Below are 20,046 nucleotides of genomic sequence, written 5' to 3'. Positions count from 1 at the left end.
AACACAGGCTGGCCAGCTTTGTCTATGAGCTCAGAACAGCGTGACACCTGCCCTGTGTCCCAGGACAGGAACAGAACCAGGGCAGGCTCCTGAGGGCACAGAATCATTCTGGGATTTTCTCCTCTTTGAGAAGCAGAGCAGAGAGGAGTGGAGTGGAGTGCAGGCTCCAGAGTCTCAACCGCTGGCTTCACTCATAATCTTGGCCGTGAGCCCTTAGGCAAGTCCCTGACCCCCCTGAGCCTCAGTTTTCCCATCGATAGGCTGGGCACAGTAACAACCAGCACACAGGGTTATTATGAGGATTAAATGGTGCCTTGGTGCCTGGCGGGGACGTGGCCACCTGTCCACAGCCTGCTCACTCCGGTCTCAGCCTGTCACCTCCTGCCCTGGCAAGGCTGCTGTCTGCAGCTCCCCTCCTGAGGCCTCCCAGGCACCCACAGGAAACTGTCTTTCATCCACTCGGTTCCTACTTTTCCTCCCCTTTACTCCTGCAGTGGTTTCAATTCTTTGGCTGTTTTCCTTATCCTGACACCGGAGCTGCTCCAGCTACATTTTCTCCATAGCTTTTCAATTCGCTTCCTTTGGATAACTGTGAGGTCACCAGCTCACAGGATGCACAGAAAACACACAGGATGTTGTACGTTTTGTTTTTTTTTCTTACTGCCTTGAAAGGTGACTTTGTTATCCAACTTCATTCCTGTCTTTGCATCCATCCTCACCCAGCACACACCCAGCGACCCATCCGTCCACTCGCTCACCCAACATTTACTGAGCACTCCCTATGTGCCAGGCACAGTGCTGGGTGCAGGGTGGCAAGAGGCTGGGGGTGCAGTCCCCCTCACGGGACACAGTGTGTGGGGCTGGGGTCCAGAGAGGCCCCCGGGAGGGGGTAAAGGCACAGGCTGAGCTTTGCAGGGGAAGCTGGGGGGATGAGGAGAAGCCTGTACTCAGCAGAGGCTGCTGTGCCAGGGGTGAGAGCTGGGAGTGGAAGAGGGGTGACCACTGAGGGGTGTGGGATCCTGGCTGTGGGTGGGGCAGGAAGCGGTGGCATTGTGCCCAGCGTGCTGACTTAACTGTATGAGTTTCCAAAATTATGTCCCACTCATTTCAGATAAAGTCGGTACTGCACGTGCTTAGAAGTGGGCGCTGCCTTGGTCATGGCTGGGTGGACATCCTGGAGGGCACCTGTGGGAGGCAGCTGAGGAGAAAAGAGAGAGGGTGGGAGTATCTGGCAGTGGGAAGTCACCTGGCTAATTTGGGGACCTCTCCAGTCTCTACTGCAGACATGACCCTGGAGACGGAGACAGGCGAGGGCACCCTGGCTTTCCTGCTTACGGGTACCCGGGCCCAGCGAGGCCCAGGGCTGCAGGCAGGTTATGGACCCTGGTGAGCCCCTTGTCCTCATCTAAGAGGCGATGGATGGGGGCACCCAGCATAGTGCCTGGCATATAGAATCAGGACAGAGGCAAGAGGGGATGGATGGGGGCAACCAGCACAGTGCCTGGCATATAGAATCAGGACAGAGGCAAGAGGGGATGGATGGGGGCACCCAGCATAGTGCCTGGCATATAGAATCAGGACAGAGGCGACAAGAGCAGTCGCATAAACATCCAAAAAGGGAGAGAAAATGAAAGTCATGCGGACGCGGCTTTGGAGCACATTTCGGTACTTACATCTGACCTTGGGTATGGCTGATGCTCTGGGAATTCAGAATCCTAAACAAAACAATGAAGCCACATGTGGAGACCCGGTTCGGAGGCCCTGGACCAGCGGGCGGCTCCCCTGCTCTCTCCGCCCGCATGCCTAGCTACCAGCGCGCACGGCCCGGCTCTCACGCACGCTCCACTCACCCTCCTCCCTGGGCCGCCCCAGCGGCAATCAAGAATCTGATTGTTAAAGCTCCGAGGAACGCAGGCTGAATGCAGGGGTAAAAGGAAGCAGGAGGTGGGCCGTGTTGGCGGAGGACTTGACATCCAGCCCTGCTCAACCACATCTCCCAGATCCCGGAGGGATGGGCTGCCTGACCCAGATCACAGGACAATCTCCCGGCCTCCCTGGGTGCGCAGCACTGCACCTAAAACGGACTTGCAGAGGGAGGTGCCCTGTGGGCGGGAGCTGGCCAGAGCTCTCCATTCGCGGGGAAAGGAACCGTCTGCCACGCCTGTATCATGGGCAGACATCTGGGGGCCCGGATGGACGGTGGGTCAACCATCTGTGGTCTGAAACCACGGACGCAGCATCTGTGACCCCAGCTGAGGGGACTGCCTGTACCTGAAATTGCTGTGAGTACGCCCAGGTTCTGTATGGACGAGGGCCTACCTTTCCTTTTACCTCTTCATTCCCAACACCTTTTGGTTCCCCCACTCAACTCTTTGGCCACAATACTGAGAAGCTTTTTGAAAAATCAGACTTCAACAGAAACCCTCCCTTTTAAGCATCAAAATAGCGTTATCTCCATCCTCTCTAGGCAGCCTTTGGCCCTTGGAAAATGCGCGGCCCGGAGTGTATTTTCAGGGTGACAGGGGACAGGCAGCTGGAACCCCTGGCTTTCCTTCAGCCCTGGACCGGGGTCCGCGTCACCTCAGGGGTCTCCCGCCTACTCGCCGTGCTGGCAGGTCTGCAATGCAAACGCACAGCCCTGCTCTCAGGTTCCGCAGCCCTGCTGGGGTTAGAGTCAGTGCTAAGGACCCAGGGCCACTGGCTGGGTTCTGGCTTATTCTATGCTATTGGCAGGACTGAGTAGAGCGAGGCCCTGACGGGCGGCCAGGAGCAGCTACCTGAATCCCGATGGAGGAGCAGCGGCTCTTGAGGAGTTCCTCCGCCTTGGACACCAGGATGGCCTTGTCGCTGGTCCTCGCGGAGCTGCTCTGGCTCTCGGGCATGTGGCGCTGGGCCGCGGCCGTCTCCAGGGCGAGGTTCATGGCCTTGTTGCTGTCCAGGCTGTCCGTGGAGTTGTAGAGGCCGCGGCTGTCCTGAGGCCATGGCGACATCCTCTGTACGCGGCTGTCCTGGTAGGCATCCTGGGTGGATTCGGTGCTGCTCTGCGCCGTCACCGAGATCAGAGGCTTGGAGGTGGTCCGAGGGGGCACTGGTGGGGGGGTTTTCTTGTAATTTGTATATGAGACGGCTGTAAGAAAAGAAAGTCCCAAGTCAACAAGCGTGTTCTCCCCCACCAGCCTCTGGTCTACAGTTTCACCATGCCCACGCCCTGTGATTGACACAGCAAGTCTGTTCCTGGACGTCTAGCCTAAGACAATAGCACAAAATGTGGGGAAAGTGAGACAGCATACATGAATATACTTGTAAAAGTGCAGGATTATAAAAATACCAACAAATCCAGCAGTAGAGACACAGCTAAGCAAGGTGTGTCCCCGCAGGACAGCACACAAATGATGGTGTGGCATCATTTCTACGCAGGTCACGTCATCATGGAAAACGCTCATTCTATCACGTTAGGTTCAGAAGAGAGATGGAGTCTTGCTCTGTTGCCCAGGCTGGAGTGCAGTGGCGCGATCTCGGCTCACTGCAGCCTCCGCCTCCTGTGTTCAAGTGATTCTCCTGCCTCAGCCTCCCAAGTAGCTGGGATTACAGGCACCCCCCACCACACCTGGATAATTTTTGTATTTTTAATACAGATGGGGTTTCACCATGTTGGCCAGTCTGGTCTCAAACTCCTGACCTCAGGACCTCAGATGATCCACCTGCCTCGGTCTCCCAAAGTGCTGGGATTACAGGTGTGAGCCACCACACCCAGCCCAAAGTGGATACATTTTTAAAAACCTTGCATTGGAAAGCGAATCTGAAGGCTAGAAAACTGAGGAAGGATGATCAGATGTTATCAAATCAGTCGGGTGCTGAGCTTCTCTTTTACCAGAGAAACATTCAAAATCCTGTCTTCTTTTTGTTTCCTTTTGTTCCTGACGTTTCCCCCTAATGTCAATCCATCCCTTAAGGAAAATTATTGAAAACTGACAATATTCAAGGCACTATTTAGGAGATTCAGAAAGTTCCCAAGACTTCTCCATCCCAAAGGCCAATAGTGCCAGGGAGAGACCTGGGTTAGGAAATCATTTTGTCTCTCTGGGTGGGACGCGTTGGGTTACCACGCATTCATCTCACCTCGGCAGGGATGAGGTCCGTTTAAACACTTGTTTCTCATGACGCCTTTCCTGACAGTGTTTCATAGTGTTGATTTATCAAGGGTGTTAAGTACGACATGGACACATGATCAGAGAGACGGCGGGTGGAGGTGTGAAGAGGGCTCATTGATAAAGGGGTTTCCACGTGACAGCCCTGGAGAGCAGGTGGCTGTTTTCATGTTAACCCATTTGTCATGGGACATTCACAGAAAACAGAGTCTTCATCATTAATGACACGTCTTCAGATTGTATAGCTCTAGCCGAAGGCAGGCCGGTGTCTGCTGCGCGCCAGAGCGAGACTGCGGACGGGGGCTCTCAGTGACCTCTCCAGTGGCAAAGCTGGCTCTGCGTTGGTTCTCTTAACCAGAAATACTGATTCCGAAGAAGTTTTGAGTCCCAGCAACAGGGGTAGTAACAATCAAAATCAACAGAGACGCAGGAATACAGATTAAAATGTGACATCTGCCTTAGCATAAATATATTTTTCTTTGGCAAGTTTGAGGTGAGTAAAAGGTGACACTAAACACCTCAGATTGGTTGAGGTGAGTAAAAGGTGACACTAAACACCCCGGATTGGTTGAGGTGAGTAAAAGGTGACACTAAACCCCCCGGATTGGTTGAGGTGAGTAAAAGGTGACACTAAACACCCCGGATTGGTTGGATTTTCCCAGCGAGGTTCACCTCAGCAGGGAACGATGGCACATATCAAACGTCATAACCATGTCACCACACGTCACAGGAAAATGCAACAGGGAGGAAAGTAATCAGTTAGTGACCTTCCCAGAAAATGTAAGCAAATGCATGCAAATTCATCCCCACCTTGGCTCATTATGTGTTTCATAGTTACTCTCAAAGGTCTCCTGTCGCCACTGTTCAAAATCACAGACCTTACTAAGTGTATTTAAGTAAAATTTAAAGAGTCTGAAAAATTTCACAAAACAACTAAACCTTCCTTCCTGTGTGGAATATCTTGTAAATTAAAAAAGCTCATGGGGCAGGTTATGACTTATCTCCATATCACAGGAAAATCGCATACCACGTCTTCTCACTTTATAAGGTGTTTGCTACAGGCTGATGAAATGATTTTTTAAACTGATTTCTTTGTAAAAATGTAGTTGCATGCCACACTTTTAAAACAAACAGATTAAGAAGGAGCAGTTCACCTCCAGCTTACAAAAGGAAGAATTTACTACACTCCACCTGGGAGGGCACACACAGCGATTTTTCCTGGATGACTAAAGGGATTATACTGTTTCTAAATGTGTGTGCACATGCCTGCCAGGCTGTTCTCAGAACCACTAAAATGAAAACGCGGTTTGAAGCAATTAGCTGTGCTGTGGTGGTGCGGAGATGACCACTGACTGACTTTCGTTAAGTTATAGTTAGAACTTTGTGGAAGAGCATTGTTTTTCACCGAATCAGCAAAGTTCCAGTGTCAAAGTCATTATTTAGCCTACTGTATTCTCGGAATCCACATTTTAGGATGTGAATCCAAGTATTTAAAAAAAATTATTGCTTAAAACAACTGCTCACTGGTACTGAGTCTGTAACATATCATCAATTTCGCGGTGAAACCCCACACGGACGTTTGACGACGGCATTCAGTTCAACCTGAGTGTCCACATGGTTGCTGTGACCATATAGGCTTTCCGGAGACCATTGATAAGGAGGCTGAAGACCCTGGGCTTTCTTCCACGTTGGGCACGGATGTAAAGTGCCTGGCAAGCTTCGCTGGTGGATGTAAGATTGTAAGATTCGCTGCTTTCAGGAGGCGTTTATCTAGAGCCTAAGAGCCTGGCCCCAGTGAGGTCCATAGTCACACTGGAAAGGCAGCCCTGAGAACCGAGGGTGCAGCATCAGAGACTGGGGATGCCCAGAGAGACTCGGGTTGAAGGAAGCTTCCTGGGGGTGAACCTGGCTGTGCCTTGAGGTGGATGGAGCTGCTCCTGGGAAGCAGGAGTGGGACAGGCCAGTGGACGTGGCCTGTGCCTCGATGAACCAGTGCCACCACGGGAAGGGCCAGTGGACATGGCCTGTGTTGTAGATGCACCGATGCCACCTCAGGGGGCCAGGGGACACGGCCTGTCCTGCAGACGCACCAATGGTGCCACGGGAAGGGCCAGTGGGCATGGCCTGTCCTGCAGACGCACCAATGGTGCCACGGGAAGGGCCAGTGGACACAGCCTGTCCTGCAGAAACGCTGATGCTGCCGCATCCGCACCCACAGCCTCAGCTCTAGAAAGGCAGCCCTGGTGGAGGAGGGTTTGATATCAATGGGTCAGTTGTTATCAACAAAACCAGTATTCTCTGGCATAAAGATACTGCAAACTTGACTTGGATTTCCCCAGTGGTCTGCAGGCTCCTCTGGGGCTGAACCGCGGGTCACGTTAGTGCTCTGGGGATACAGCCTGATCTCTTCTCTTCTTTACAAGTGTCGTGGAATTTTCCTCAAACTATTTACCTTCTGGCAGAACAGCAAGTGACCGTTCTGCCGTTCTCTCTTCCTCTAAATAAAACATGTGCTGTGACACTTGAACTCTTGTTTTGCTCTGTTTTCCTTTGGTGATTTAATATCTTGAGATGATTTTTACTACTCCCTGAAGTTGAGTTTCACTTACAGGATCCAGAGACTCACAGGCAAGTCACAGCTGTCAGACCAAACCTCCCCTGTTAGTCGAAGTTAACCGTTTCGCTCAGGGCCCTCTCCCTGCCCGGTTAGTCGAAGTTAACCATTTCGCTCAGGGCCCTCTCCCTGCCGGGTTAGTCGAAGTTAACCATTTCGCTCAGGGCCCTCTCCCTGGCCTGTCAGTCAAAGTTAACCGTTTCGCTCAGGGCCCTCTCCCTGCCCGGTTAGTCGAAGTTAACCGTTTCGCTCAGGGCCCTCTCCCTGCCGGGTTAGTCGAAGTTAACCATTTCGCTCAGGGCCCTCTCCCTGGCCTGTCAGTCAAAGTTAACCGTTTCGCTCAGGGCCCTCTCCCTGCCCGGTTAGTCGAAGTTAACCATTTCGCTCAGGGCCCTCTCCCTGCCCGGTCAGTCAAAGTTAACCGTTTCACTCAGGGCCCTCTCCCTGCCGGGATAGTCGAAGTTAACCATTTTGCTCAGGGCCCTCTCCCTGCCGGGTTAGTCGAAGTTAACCGTTTCGCTCAGGGCCCTCTCCCTGCACGGTTAGTCGAAGTTAACCGTTTCGCTCAGGGCCCTCTCCCTGCCCGGTTAGTCGAAGTTAACCATTTCGCTCAGGGCCCTCTCCCTGCCGGGTTAGTTGAAGTTAACCACTTCGCTCAGGGCCCAAGGGAAAGGGGGCTTCTCGGTCCTTTCCTGCAAAATCTTTGGACAGGGACATCTCACACACTTCCTTCTGGTTCTATTAAACTCAATCTTTCTTGCTTCAGACATGAAATGATGTCATCGTGTGATCTTGGAGAAACTGCCTTCCCTTGGTCTGAGGGTGCTCTGTGGTGTCCGGCATCTCACGAAGCGGAGATAAGCATCCAGAGAAGCTGGCGGAGATGGGTGCACAGTAAGGGCACTGTCACCACCGGATCCCTGAACAGCACTGGCTGTCTCCACCATCAAAGAAGAGAAGAAAATGCCAGAAGCACCTGCAAACTTGCCACCACCCCTTCATCAGTATGAGAAAGAAAAGTCACCTTGGAGTGTGCATGTGCATGTCCACACACACACACACACCCCACACTCATGCATGTGTACACACACGCACACCCCACACTCATGCATGTGTACACACAGGCACACACACTGCCCCACACTCACACATATGTACACACACTCACACCACGTGCACACAGACATGCACACACGCACGTGTGCACAGACTGCTCACAAACTCACACTCATACACATGCACACTCACACTCACACTTGCATACACATACCCCTTACATGCACACACCCACGCTGTCACGCACACATGCACTCATATGCACACACATGCACACACGTGCACACACACCACCTCTCATGCACACATGCATGCACACATGCTCACACAGTCATACACACTCATACACAGCCACAGTTCACTGAGCATCCGCTCTGTGCCAGGCACTCTGTGGAGCACATTATATTTTGCAGTTCATTAAGCTTTTGTAACAACCTTGTGGGGTAGGCGGTCTTGGCATTTCCGTTTCTTGGAAGAGAAGGTGGAAGTGTGAATGGGCTTAAACCTCTTCCTGACATCAGCCCACAAGAAAAATGGTAGAACTGGGATTCAGATGACTCTCCAGCTGTTGATTATGAGTCTAGTTTTCTTTCTGTGACCATTTACATAGCAGAACCTTATTTCTCATGACCTGATCTAGTATTTTCTCATTTAAGACACGGGTCCAAGAGTGCACATTGGAATCCTTGCCCACTGCAAAATTCAATGAAAGAGGCACTTATTTCAGCAAGAGTTATGGCGGTTCCAGGTTTCCTAAAAACAAAAAATCAAAATGCCTTTGGTGGAGGAAGACATTTTAAAGATTGCACCCTGACACTCCATGACCCAAACTGTTTAAAGGGACTATTAACGAATGGGCTTAAGCCAGAGTAAGAGGAGATTATATGAAATGATCTTTCAATTCCTTAAATCATAGCAAATCAATGAAAATTAGTTTGGGAAAGAGGACTTCGAATATTTGTTTATTGGCCTGATGATGTATTTCCCTGGTTCATGGGAAAGGCATGCAGGACCCACTGATTTCCACAGCATCAGTTTCTCCCTCATGATCTATGGACGGAAGACCCTTTGCAGCAGCCGCGTGACCATGACCGTGTTCTTGCCCCGTGGCCTTGCTCTGGCAGAGCACCCAGGCTCGCCGTACTGTGAGGTTCCCCCGTGGCCTTGCTCTGGCAGAGCACCCAGGCTCGTCGTAGTGTGAGGAGCGGGCTTTGCAGGAGATTGGTTCTCTGTTTTGGCTGAGTGACGGTGATGACACCGGCTGAATTGTCCCATAGGGGCGGATATTTATGGTTTCTTTGAAATAAACATAGAAACTGACCCTCCTAGTCCTGAAACCTGAGAAAGTTACATCTGTCTTATCTGAGTTCCTTTCTAAGGACAGCAGCCATTGGGCCTCCCAGATAGCATCATGGAGCTGCAATTCACCAGATCACTGCATCTAGACAATGAGACCACAGACCCCGCATCCACCCTGACTGCCCAACCCATCACCTACTTCCTGGTGGCCGCCTCTTCCTCACGGCTCCCTCATTCCTGTTTTCCCACACGTGGTTACACTTCTTCCCTGCTATATAAACCTCTAGTTTTAATTTGCCAGGGAGATGGATTTGAGATGGCTCTCCCATCTCCTGTAGCATCTGATTAAAGCCTTTTTCCCTGGCAATACTTGCTGTCTCAGTGATTGGCTTTCTGTGCAGTGAGCAGCAGACCTTAGACTCAGCTTCCGGCCTTTTGGCAACAGTGATGTTACTCCCTGTCTCTTCTCAGCGCTCCTTCCGGCCATGTGAACACAGAAGAGGCCATGGAGAACAGGTGGTCACGCATCACACAGGTCTCCAGCCCCCACTGCCCTGAGGCTGCATCACACAGGTCTGCAGCCCCCACTGCCCTGAGGCTGCATCACACAGGTCTGCAGCCCCCACCGCCCTGAGGTGCAGCGCCTCAGCGGGGTGAGGAGAACCCGGGCCCAGCAGGCTGAGAATGAGAGCTCTCCTGGGGCTCCAATGTGAACAGGAAGAAAACCAGCTTGAATGGCTTTGAAAAGGATTTTTAGTTAGACAACGTTTTCTTGGAATCAGCTAGTGCTCGAACGCTTGTGAACTGCCAGTCACTGCTGTCTTTACATGGATCTGTCCCCTAGCCTCCCCTAACCCTTGCCAGCAGAAACAGGTGAAGTTTCTCCCTGTCTTGTAGACAGGAAGTGGAACATTCGGGTCCCAGCAGCCTCGTTGCTGAAGGTTGAGGTATTAGCTATGGAATCACGGAGCCTCGTATTCTTCAGTGACACCATTCAAGGGGAAAAGCCCACTATGTTACCAGTACTTCAGGTTCTCTCAAAAACACTTGGACCACTTAGCTAAAGGACCAAGGGAAAGTTTCAACTGATCATCTGAGGGTTTACCAACCACAGGATCTGAAATGCCATCTCTGCAGGAGGGAACAGGTGTCCTGGTAGGATATTTCTAATCCCCTAAAAATATTAATCACTTGTCCATGTGAGTCCCTTTGTTAATGACCCCATGGGAAATCCAACACATAGTTTTAATAGAAATAAATAACTGACCTGTACTGTTTAAAGAGTTGGAAACACTATAGAAGTTAAAGAAACATTTAGGAATACACATAAAAACTTCCAGGCATGCAGATACCAGACTCATTTTTACATGTGAGTACAGAAGTCCAGGGGGATCTCTGTGTGAAGACCTGGGACAGGCACTTAAAATCTATTTTAAATACAGCTTTTGTCATTCTCACTTACAGCGGGCCTATAGGCAAATAATACAATCCCTCATGTGTTCTGAATGGGAGTGTTTATAGCAGAACAATAAGTTACAAATAATATAGCAGTTATTAAGAAATTATTTTTAGACAACTAGAAAAGGTAAAAGATCTCACTAGATTTTTCCTTTAATAAAAAGCAGCCCTCCAGCCAGAGAGAAAGGTCGGGTTACACACAAAGGGAAGCCCATCAGACTAACAGCAGATCTCTCTGTAGAAACTCTACAAGCCAGAAGAGAGTGGGGGCCAATATTCAACGTCCTTAAAGAAAATAATTTTCAACCCAGAATTTCATATGCAGCCAAACTAAACAAACTAAATAAGTGAAGGAGAAATAAAATCCTTTACAGACAAGCAGATGCTGAGAGATTTTTGTCACCACCAGGCCTGCCTTATAAGAGCTCCTGAAGGAAGCACTAAACATGGAAAGGAAAAACCAGTACCAGCCACTGCAAAAACATACCAAATTGTGAAGACCATCGACACTATGAAGAAACTGCATCAACTAACGGGCAAAATAACCAGCTGGCATCATAATGACAGGATCAGATTCACACATAACAATATTAACCTTAAATGTAAACAGGCTAAATGCCCCAATTAAAAGACACAGATTGGCAAACTGGATAAAGAGTCAAGACCCATCAGGGTGCTGTATTCAGGAGACGCATCTCACATGCAAAGACACACATAGGCTCAAAATAAAGGGATGGAGGAATATTAACCAAGCAAACAGAAAGCAAAAAAGAGCAGGAGTTGCAATCCTAGTCTCTGATAAAACAGACTTTGAGCCAACAAAGGTCAAAAAAGACAAAGAAGGGCATTACCTAAAGGTAAAAAAATCAATGCAACAAGAAGAGCTAACTATCCTAAATATATACACACCCAATACAGGAGCACCCAGATTCATAAAGCAAATCCTTAGAGACCTATGAAGAGACTCAGACTTCCACACAGTAATAGTGGGCGACTTTAACATCCCACTGTCAATATTAGATCAATGAGACAGAAAATTAAGAAGGATATTCAGGACTTGAACTCAGTTCTGGACCAAGCAGACCTAATAGACAGAACTCTCCACCCCAAATCAATGGAATATACATTCTTCTCAGTACCACCTCACACTTATTCTAAAATTGAACACATAATTAAAAGTAAAACACACCTCAGCAAATGCAAAAGGATGGAAATCATAACAAACAGTTTCTCAGACCACAGTGCACTCAAATGGAACTCAGGATTAAGAAATTCACTCAAAACCGCACAACTACGTGGAAACTGAACAATCTGCTCCTGAATGACTACTGGGTAAAAAACGAAATTAAGGCAGAAATAAATAAGTTATTTGAAACCAATGCTTGAGCTGTGTCTCAGAATCTCTGGGACACAGAATTTCTGGGACACAGCTAAAGCAGTGTTTAGAGGGAAATTTATAGCACGAAACAGCCACAGAAGAAAGCAGAAAAGATCTAAAATTGACACCCAAATATCACAATTAAAAGAATTAGAGTAGCAAGAGCAAACAAACTCAAAGCTAGCAGAAGACAAGAGATAGATCAGAGCAGAACTGAAGGAGATAGAGACACAAAAAACCCTTCAAAAAAAATCAATGAATCCAGGAAACGATCAACAAAATAGACTGCTAGCCAGACTAAGAAAGAAGCAATGAGAGAAGGATCAAATAGACACAATAAAATATGATAAAGGAGATATCACCACTGATCCCACAGAAGTACAAAATATGTTCGGATAATACTATAAGCACCTCTATACAAATAAACTAGAAAATCTAGAAGGAATGGATAAATTCCTGGACACATACACCCTCCCACGACTAAACCAGGTGTAAGTCAAATCCCTGAATAGGCCAATAACAAGTTCTGAAATTGAGGCAGTAATTAATAGCCTACCAACCAAAAAAAGCCCAGGACCAGATGGATTCATAGCCTATGTAACAAACCTGCAGGTTCTGCACATGTATCCCAGAACTTAAAGTAATTAAAAAAAAAAACCCAGAAAGTAGCCCCTAAACCATTTCTTTTTCCTTAAGGGAAAGGTGCCTGAGAAGTCAGGCAAAGATATGCAGACTAGGAGCTTTCATATGTAAATGGCGCAGCTGTACCTGGAAGCCAGGTATATTCAATATGGCTTGCTTTTGCTTGTCACCATGTGTGCAGGGTGTCACGGCAGCCTCCAGGTAAAACCACGCATACAGGCATTGTGGCGACCAACCAGGTGGGGGGTGGAGGCCACATTTGCATAATAAAATATGAGGGTGGGAGGGCTGGTCTTTTTGCGGGCTACGTAAATGTAACACCTGGTCTAACCAATCCCCTGGGCCCTCTGTAAACCAATCACCACCTCCTCAAGCCTCTGTACAGAACTGACTGCATTCTGCTGCAAACGGGAGACCTTCTTTTGGGCGATCTGCTGTCTCAGCATAAGGAAGCCTTTTCTCTCTCCTTTTTCTGTTAAACTTTCTGCCCCTAAAATCATGTGTCCATGTGGTAAATTCTTTCTCGGCCGTGACAAAAGGACCAGGGCACATACCCCAGACAACGAAGCTGTTTCACTTACATTTTCCTTATATCGGCAATATTTGATTTTTATAATTTAAAAATTATCAGTTGTCCTGGTTAAATAAAAATTGCAGTACATAAAATGCTTTCGACATAGAGATTAACATTAAGAAATGATTTCTGAAACATGGAAGTACATCACTGCATCCATTCGTTCATTAGTCCATTCTTTTGACAAACATTTGCTGTGCCTGTACAGCCCTGTGCGATAGAATTGTAAATTCCTACATGGCTTATTAAAGTTAAAATTGGAGGCTGGGAAACAATAGTAAAGAAAGAATTTAAAATGATCATTTGATCACATCAACTTGCTGCTACAGATTAAAATCAATGAATGAAAGCATTTTACACATTACAGAAAAACATCCAGCCATTCAGTTGGATGGTGTGGGTGATAATACTCGTCTTAATTCTGTTTCTGTGAATGCACGCTTAGCATGCGTTTATCAGAACTAATCCTTATGAGGTATAGGCTGTGTTATCTATCACTTTCTATATGTATGTCCAACATTAAATGTATTTGAAAATTTGAAATTTAAGTGAGCAATGTAATTCTAGTCTACATCCTCAAAAAGAAGATGAATCAAGACAGAGACAGAGATTACTAAACAGTCACATGGGATTATATAAGTGATCAAATATGTATTTTGCAATTAGAAGAAGAAATGATTGTTTAATAACTGAAAGTTTCTGAAGACCTGACCTGACTACTGTCTTTAAAATAATTACCAATTCCTCCCATGAGTGTCTGTCTGGTTTTAAAAGCCTAGCATTGGTTTCTTTTACCATGTAAACAACACTATAAAATCCCTGATGTTTTTCTAAGTGTCTTCCAAATTACAAGGAAATAGATGAAAATATACCTGGGCTTTGTAATTCAACGACTGAATTGGTTTGGATTTTGTTTGTTTCACAGGGATCACATACATCTTGGTGTCACCCCACGAATAATGGGGTTGTGGTCAGAGGGAACTGTGTAAAATGCCTTGCCTCTTGAGTACTCTGAGGCCAATGGAATGACTTCGGGCATGAAGAAAAGGTTAAGTACACGACTTAGGATGGAGGGAACCATGCATATAGTAAGTTTTAGGAAGATTTCCACAAAAATTGCATGAAACGAAGCATGTTGATGCTTAAAGGAAATGTATTCGGGTGGATGTGTCCCTCCCTGTTAGAGCTGAATAAATGGGGCAGGGAAGAGGTGTGTAAAAACTGACCTTCCTCAGATGTATCTGGAATTGAGCCCATCTCATTTACAAACCCTTTCTGAAGAAATTGGTCCAATTTCTGGAGTCAAAAGGATTGTCAGAAGGGGAGATGGCAGAATTGATAAATACACAGTGGGGGCTGCAGTGTTGGCAGACTGAAGGGGTGGGAGACTGCTACCCACGGAAAATGCCCACATACTTAGGTTCACCGCAATTGTGTCAGAAAGCCTCCCTTCTAGACTGCCCTGCCCAATAGCTTAGCCACCGGCCACAACAAATGGCCCAAACTTTTTTTTTTTTGAGACAGAGTCTTGCTCTGTCTCCTAGGCTGGAGTGCAGTGGCACAATCTCAGCTCACTGAAATCTCCGCCTTCCAGGTTCAAGCAATTCTGCCTCAGTCTCCCAAGTAGCTGGGATTACAGGTGCCCAGCACCACGCCCGGCTAATTTTGCTTTTTTTTTTTTTTTTTTTTTTAGTAGAGATGGGGTTTCACCGTGTTGCACAGGCTGGTCTCAAACTCCCAACCTCAGCTCGGCCTCCCAAAGTACTGGGATTACAGATGTGAGTCGCCGCACCTGGCCTCCAAGCTTCTAACATTTCTGAATACCTAAAATACCATTACACTTGGGTTCCTCTGCGGCACACGCTGTGTGTCCACCGCTCATAGTCAGGTGTGGCCAGCGGCTACCGCACTGGCCTGCCTCAGCGTGAAACATCTTCCTCATCATGACGGCTGTGCTGGCAGCCGTGTCTAGGACATGTCCTGTGTGAAAAGGCCATGTCTGGACATAGTTCCCCGAGTGTTCTAACACAGCGCATGAAGCAGAGGACTCTGATCGTGAAGGTTCTCCTTCAGGTCTTCAGTGTTGGGTTAGACAGCATCGTGGAGGAGATTCTGGACCAACACATTTTACTGGAAAGAAGCTCATGTGAATGAGAAGAAAGAAACTGCTCCACAAGCCTCACGTCACACGGCTTTGAGGAATCGCAAATGTGAATCCATCATCGCTTTAAACACGTGTTTAATGATCCTTCTGCACCTGGAATTCCGGACACCACTTCTGAATTCAATCCCTGAGAGTCATTTGCAAGCCAAGCGGGAATTTGAAAATTAGCATTCCATCGCATAAAGCACAAATACGTAATCAAGATAAAATGCACTTGGAAGGACAAGCATTGCCATTCTATTCGAATGCAGCAGCCACACTGGAATTCACTGCACTCTCTTAATTAGAACTTCAAGGATGAGCGCATAAAAGGAATTACAGTCATCAAGCCCATGAATGTCTGAATGAGAGAATGAATATTGGACAAACTAAACTTCCAAGGCAAAAGATTCAACATAGAGGATTAAAGCCATTTGGACACTTTAATTAATGTTAGTCACAAAACAGAAGTATACATCAGACGGGACATAGAAGTCACATCCCACAAGCATACACACAATGGTTTTCCTGAAGTTACAAGAAATTATGTGGGCCCCCCGAGTTCTGGGGCAACGTTGATAGGTTAGCAGCAAAGATGTCTATTTTGAATGTGTTAATTAGCAAGAAATTATAGTCTAACCAGCATTTAACATCTTGTAGACAGTAAAATGAAGTGATGACAGCTGCTTTGCTGTTCGAGACACTTCCTGTTTCCATTTAAAAGGTTTGAACATCACATCACACAGTGAGAACTTGTATTTTCTGAAGAATACTGAGAATGAATCAACTTTTAGTGAACTGAAGAGTCACATGTTTCTAAGTACAGAATTTTGAATGTTCAAAGGGCCAGGTAACAAAACTAAAGGATAACCTGGAAAAGGAATCCATCATCAGTGATGGCACACACTGACTCTTAGGATGATTTGACATCAACACACAAAAAAAGAAACATATCAGCAACATAGTTTGGCTCCTTCCCAATCCAATTGATCAGTAGGACACAATTATGTTCCAATTATTATTATTATTATTTTTTTGAGACGGAGTTTCACTCTTGTCGCCCAGGCTGGAGTGCAATGGCACGATCTGGGCTCACTGCAACCTCCGCCTTCCAGGTTCAAGTGATTCTCCTGACTCAGCCTCCTGAGTAGCTGCTAGTACAGGCGCCCACCACCATGCCCAGCTAATTTTGTATTTTTAGTAGAGATGGGGTTTCACCATGTTGGCCAGACTGGTCTTGAACTCCCAACCTCAGGTGATCTGCCCGCCTCTGCCTCCCAAAGTGCTGAGATTACAGGCGTGAGCTACCGTGCCTGGCCATGTTCCAATTCTTTAAGAATGCAAAAATTTTTAGATGAAAACATGTTTGAAAGGAATAATTTTTCCAGTGGAAAAATGGAAAGACCAAGAACTGGAGGATGCTGGTGAGCTTGTGTTTTGAGATGCTGTGAACTGTACAGGAGGCAGCATTTGTTACACACTTTCATAGTCAGTGTGTCTCTCTGTGTGTGCATGTGTGTACATGGGACACCTAATTGTGAATGACGTCTATGCTGAAGTTGTATCAGAATGAAATCTTTCCAGCAAGATTTAGAGGGAGGCCTAATTCTGTAGGTGGTATTGCATTTAATGATGAAAGAGTTTATTTTTACCATGCACATGGCAAATAGTGAGTGCACAGACATTGATCCATCAGCTAATATACCTGAAGTTACTAATGTCTCTCTTTCTATTTATCTATCTATCTATCTATCTATCTATCTATCTATCTATCTATCTATCTATCTATTTATTGAGACAGAGTCTCGCTCTGTCGCCCAGGCTGGAGTGCAGTGGCTGGATCTCAGCTCACTGCAAGCTCCGCCTCCCGGGTTTACACCATTCTCCCGCCTCAGCCTCCCGAGTAGCTGGGACTACAGGCGCTGCCACCTCGCCCGGCTAGTTTTTTGTATTTTTAGTAGAGACGGGGTTTCACTGTGTTAGCCAGGATGGTCTTGATCTCCTGACCTCGTGATCCGCCCGTCTCGGCCTCCCAAAGTGCTGGGATTACAGGCTTGAGCCACCGCGCCCGGCCTAATGTCTCTCTTTCTAAAGAAAAGGAAGTGACCTTCAATTAAAAAAATAATAAAACAATAAAGCAAAGACAACTGGCAAGAGTTAAGACTGTGCTTACCCCTGACTTACACTTCAGAGTCAAATGAATAGATCCTAAACCATGTCAACGTCTCCCGTGAAGCTTGATCAGAAGGTTGGAAGGCCCCCAACCCACACTATGGATGTCTAATCTCAATCTTAAGGTGACGCTAATGGAAAAGGAAATACAGGAATCCGCCCCTGCAATTCACAGCCCACGCATCTTGACTTGCCCTCTGCCCACACCTCTGAGAGGTGGACCCATCAGAGGGCTGCCGTTGGTCCTGCCAGTAAATCAGGGCTCCTTGGATTGGAGTTGCTCTGTCAATCTCCAGAGCCTATGTGGATCAGTAAGCATCAATTTGAGCTAGCTGAGCATGAACGACGCCTGTGGCCGGGAAGCAGCCTCCAGAGAGTGGGGGTATGGGTGACCACGGGATACCCGGGCTCGGTTCTGGCCCCACCACAGGAAGCCCTATGACCCCAGGCACCTGCAGCCTCCCCGTGAGAGGGGTGAGGATTGTCAGCCCCCCACCCCACCTGCAGGGCCAGCACTAAGAACGAACACGATGCCAGTGTCTCCAGGCCTGGCAGCATCTGTGTGGTGAGGACTGTTGGCTCCCTACCCCACCCAGAGGGCTAGCACCAAGAACCAACGTGACGCCAGTGTCTCCAGGCCTGGCAGGATCTGGGCACTCCTTCTTCATTCTAATGGTCGAAATGGATGTGTTTCAAATCCCCCATTCACAGCGGTACCCTGAAAATGAAGAGCTTCTAACAAAACAGAGAAATGCTCATGACAGTCCTCTGGGTCACCAGGAAATCCCAGCTCTCATGGGCCCAAGGCAGAGGGCATATGGACTGGAGAGGCTGGCATGACAATTGCGCAATGAATTATCTGTGGCACAGCCTTGAGACGCGAACGCTGATGGGTGATACGCAGACGAAGGAGGCTTTGCTTTGCTTTTCAGAAACCGCTCAAAACATTTGGGTTCGCCAGCTGGTCTCATTACTGTCTGTCTCGCATGTGATTCTTTATTTTAAAATAAAGATCTGACCCTGACTTCAAGAGTGACAGAAACAGATGATGCAAATTCCATAATGAATGAAAAGAAGTTCTACATTAAGTGCACAGAAAGGACTGATTCATCCATGTACATGTCCCCAAAAATCTATGGACCGCCTACCACTTCCCAGGTGTTGTTGACCTGACAAAAGGTTTTATCAAAAACCTATGGACCGCCTACCATGTCCTAGGTGTTGCTGACCTGACAAAAGGTTTTGTCAAAAATCTATGGACTGCCTACCACTTCCCAGATGTTGTTGACCTGACAAAATTCTCTACCTTGTCTCTGCCCTCCTGGAAACTCAGAAATATCACTCACAAGATGAAGGTCATTTGCAAGTGGGCAGGAGTGCGAACATAGCAGTTCATAGAGAGAGAGAGAGAATCCTTCTTATTCATTCATTTGTTCCTTGTTTTCACTAAATAAATCAACAAACATCTGTGTCTACTATGTGCCAAGCTCTGTTCTAGGCATGGGAATTCAGCAGCAAGGAAAACACAGATCCCGTGGATCTGATATTCTAGCCGGGGGAGAGACTCACAATGAATGGAACAAATTACTGAAATATACATAACAGGACGAGGAGCGTGATGGGCTCACACAAACTCCTGGAGGACTGTCATTAGCATCTTCAGGTAAGAACCTCGGTGTGCGTAAAACCCAATCTCCTTTGCTGCCCACACCAGGGGTCTAACGTAATATTTCCTTAGCACCAGGTTTATGGAATTACTTAAAAAAGGAAAGAAACACAAATATCTCTCAATTCTACACCTGCATGTTAAGGAGTGTATGACCAGAAAAAAACAACGTAATTCTCAAGGAAAAAGAGAAAGACTCACTGGGCAAATGGGGCTTGCAGAAATGAGCTGTGTGGGTGCCTGGGGCAGGTTACCTTCCTGGCCTGGGTCTGACGAGGCTCTGATGCTGGCCCACACAAAGGCTGGCTGGCGCTGGGAACGTCTGGCCAGAGGTGCAGGAGGTGGCTTGCCTCAGGTAGTCACACACGACTGTGTCCCTCCATCACTTTGTGTAGGTTTTTTTTTTTTTTTTTTAACTTTTCAAATTTACTTCTGATGAGCACAGACCCAGATGGAGAATAAAATCAGGTTTTCTGCTGCCTGGCAGTTGCCTTGTAAGTCAAACCACTTCCCCTGTTATTTCACATGGGGACGGCTACACGGCCCGTGGTGGTTCTGTGAATGCAGAGAACAGAGCTGGGGGCTTAAGCAGCTGGAGCTGGGGGCCAGAGAGTAGCCCAGCAGGAGTGGGGTGGCCATGGCGGGGCGTCTTCCAGAAGGAATGGACACCCCAGCCGCCATGAGCTGGAGCCATGCCTGCTGCCCCCACTTTGGAGAAGTAGCTCAGTTGGGGTTCTCAGCCTATGTTGTATGCCAGGAACTTCCGGTCTCTTAGTGATGGGGGAGGTAACTAGGGGAGTTGGATCCCTCACCACGAGCTGGCGTCACAGCAGAGACCTGCTCTCTGCAGGAACCTCGGGATTTGGAACTTGCAAGTGGACGTGACCGTGGCTGCT

The 20,046-nt window shown here is 47.7% G+C and overlaps 1 protein-coding gene across 1 annotated transcript in view; it reads right to left on the bottom strand.

Moving 5' to 3' along the window:
• DLGAP2 (DLG associated protein 2) overlaps positions 1–20,046 on the bottom strand; it is a 196,421-nt gene that overhangs the window by 30,463 nt on the left and 145,912 nt on the right. Inside the window, exons 6-7 of the mRNA XM_028852306.2 lie at positions 2,778–3,127; positions 1,674–1,715 (exon numbers count right to left, since the gene is read on the bottom strand). Of these exons, the coding sequence (XP_028708139.2) occupies positions 1,674–1,715; positions 2,778–3,127 (392 nt within the window). The remainder of the gene's footprint in view (positions 1–1,673; positions 1,716–2,777; positions 3,128–20,046) is intronic.

This window comes from Macaca mulatta, chromosome 8 (assembly GCF_049350105.2).
Source record: "Macaca mulatta isolate MMU2019108-1 chromosome 8, T2T-MMU8v2.0, whole genome shotgun sequence".
In the NCBI taxonomy this organism is placed as follows: domain Eukaryota; kingdom Metazoa; phylum Chordata; class Mammalia; order Primates; family Cercopithecidae; genus Macaca; species Macaca mulatta.
Note: the sequence above shows the minus strand (reverse complement) of the source record. Positions and strands in the feature narration are given on the sequence as shown.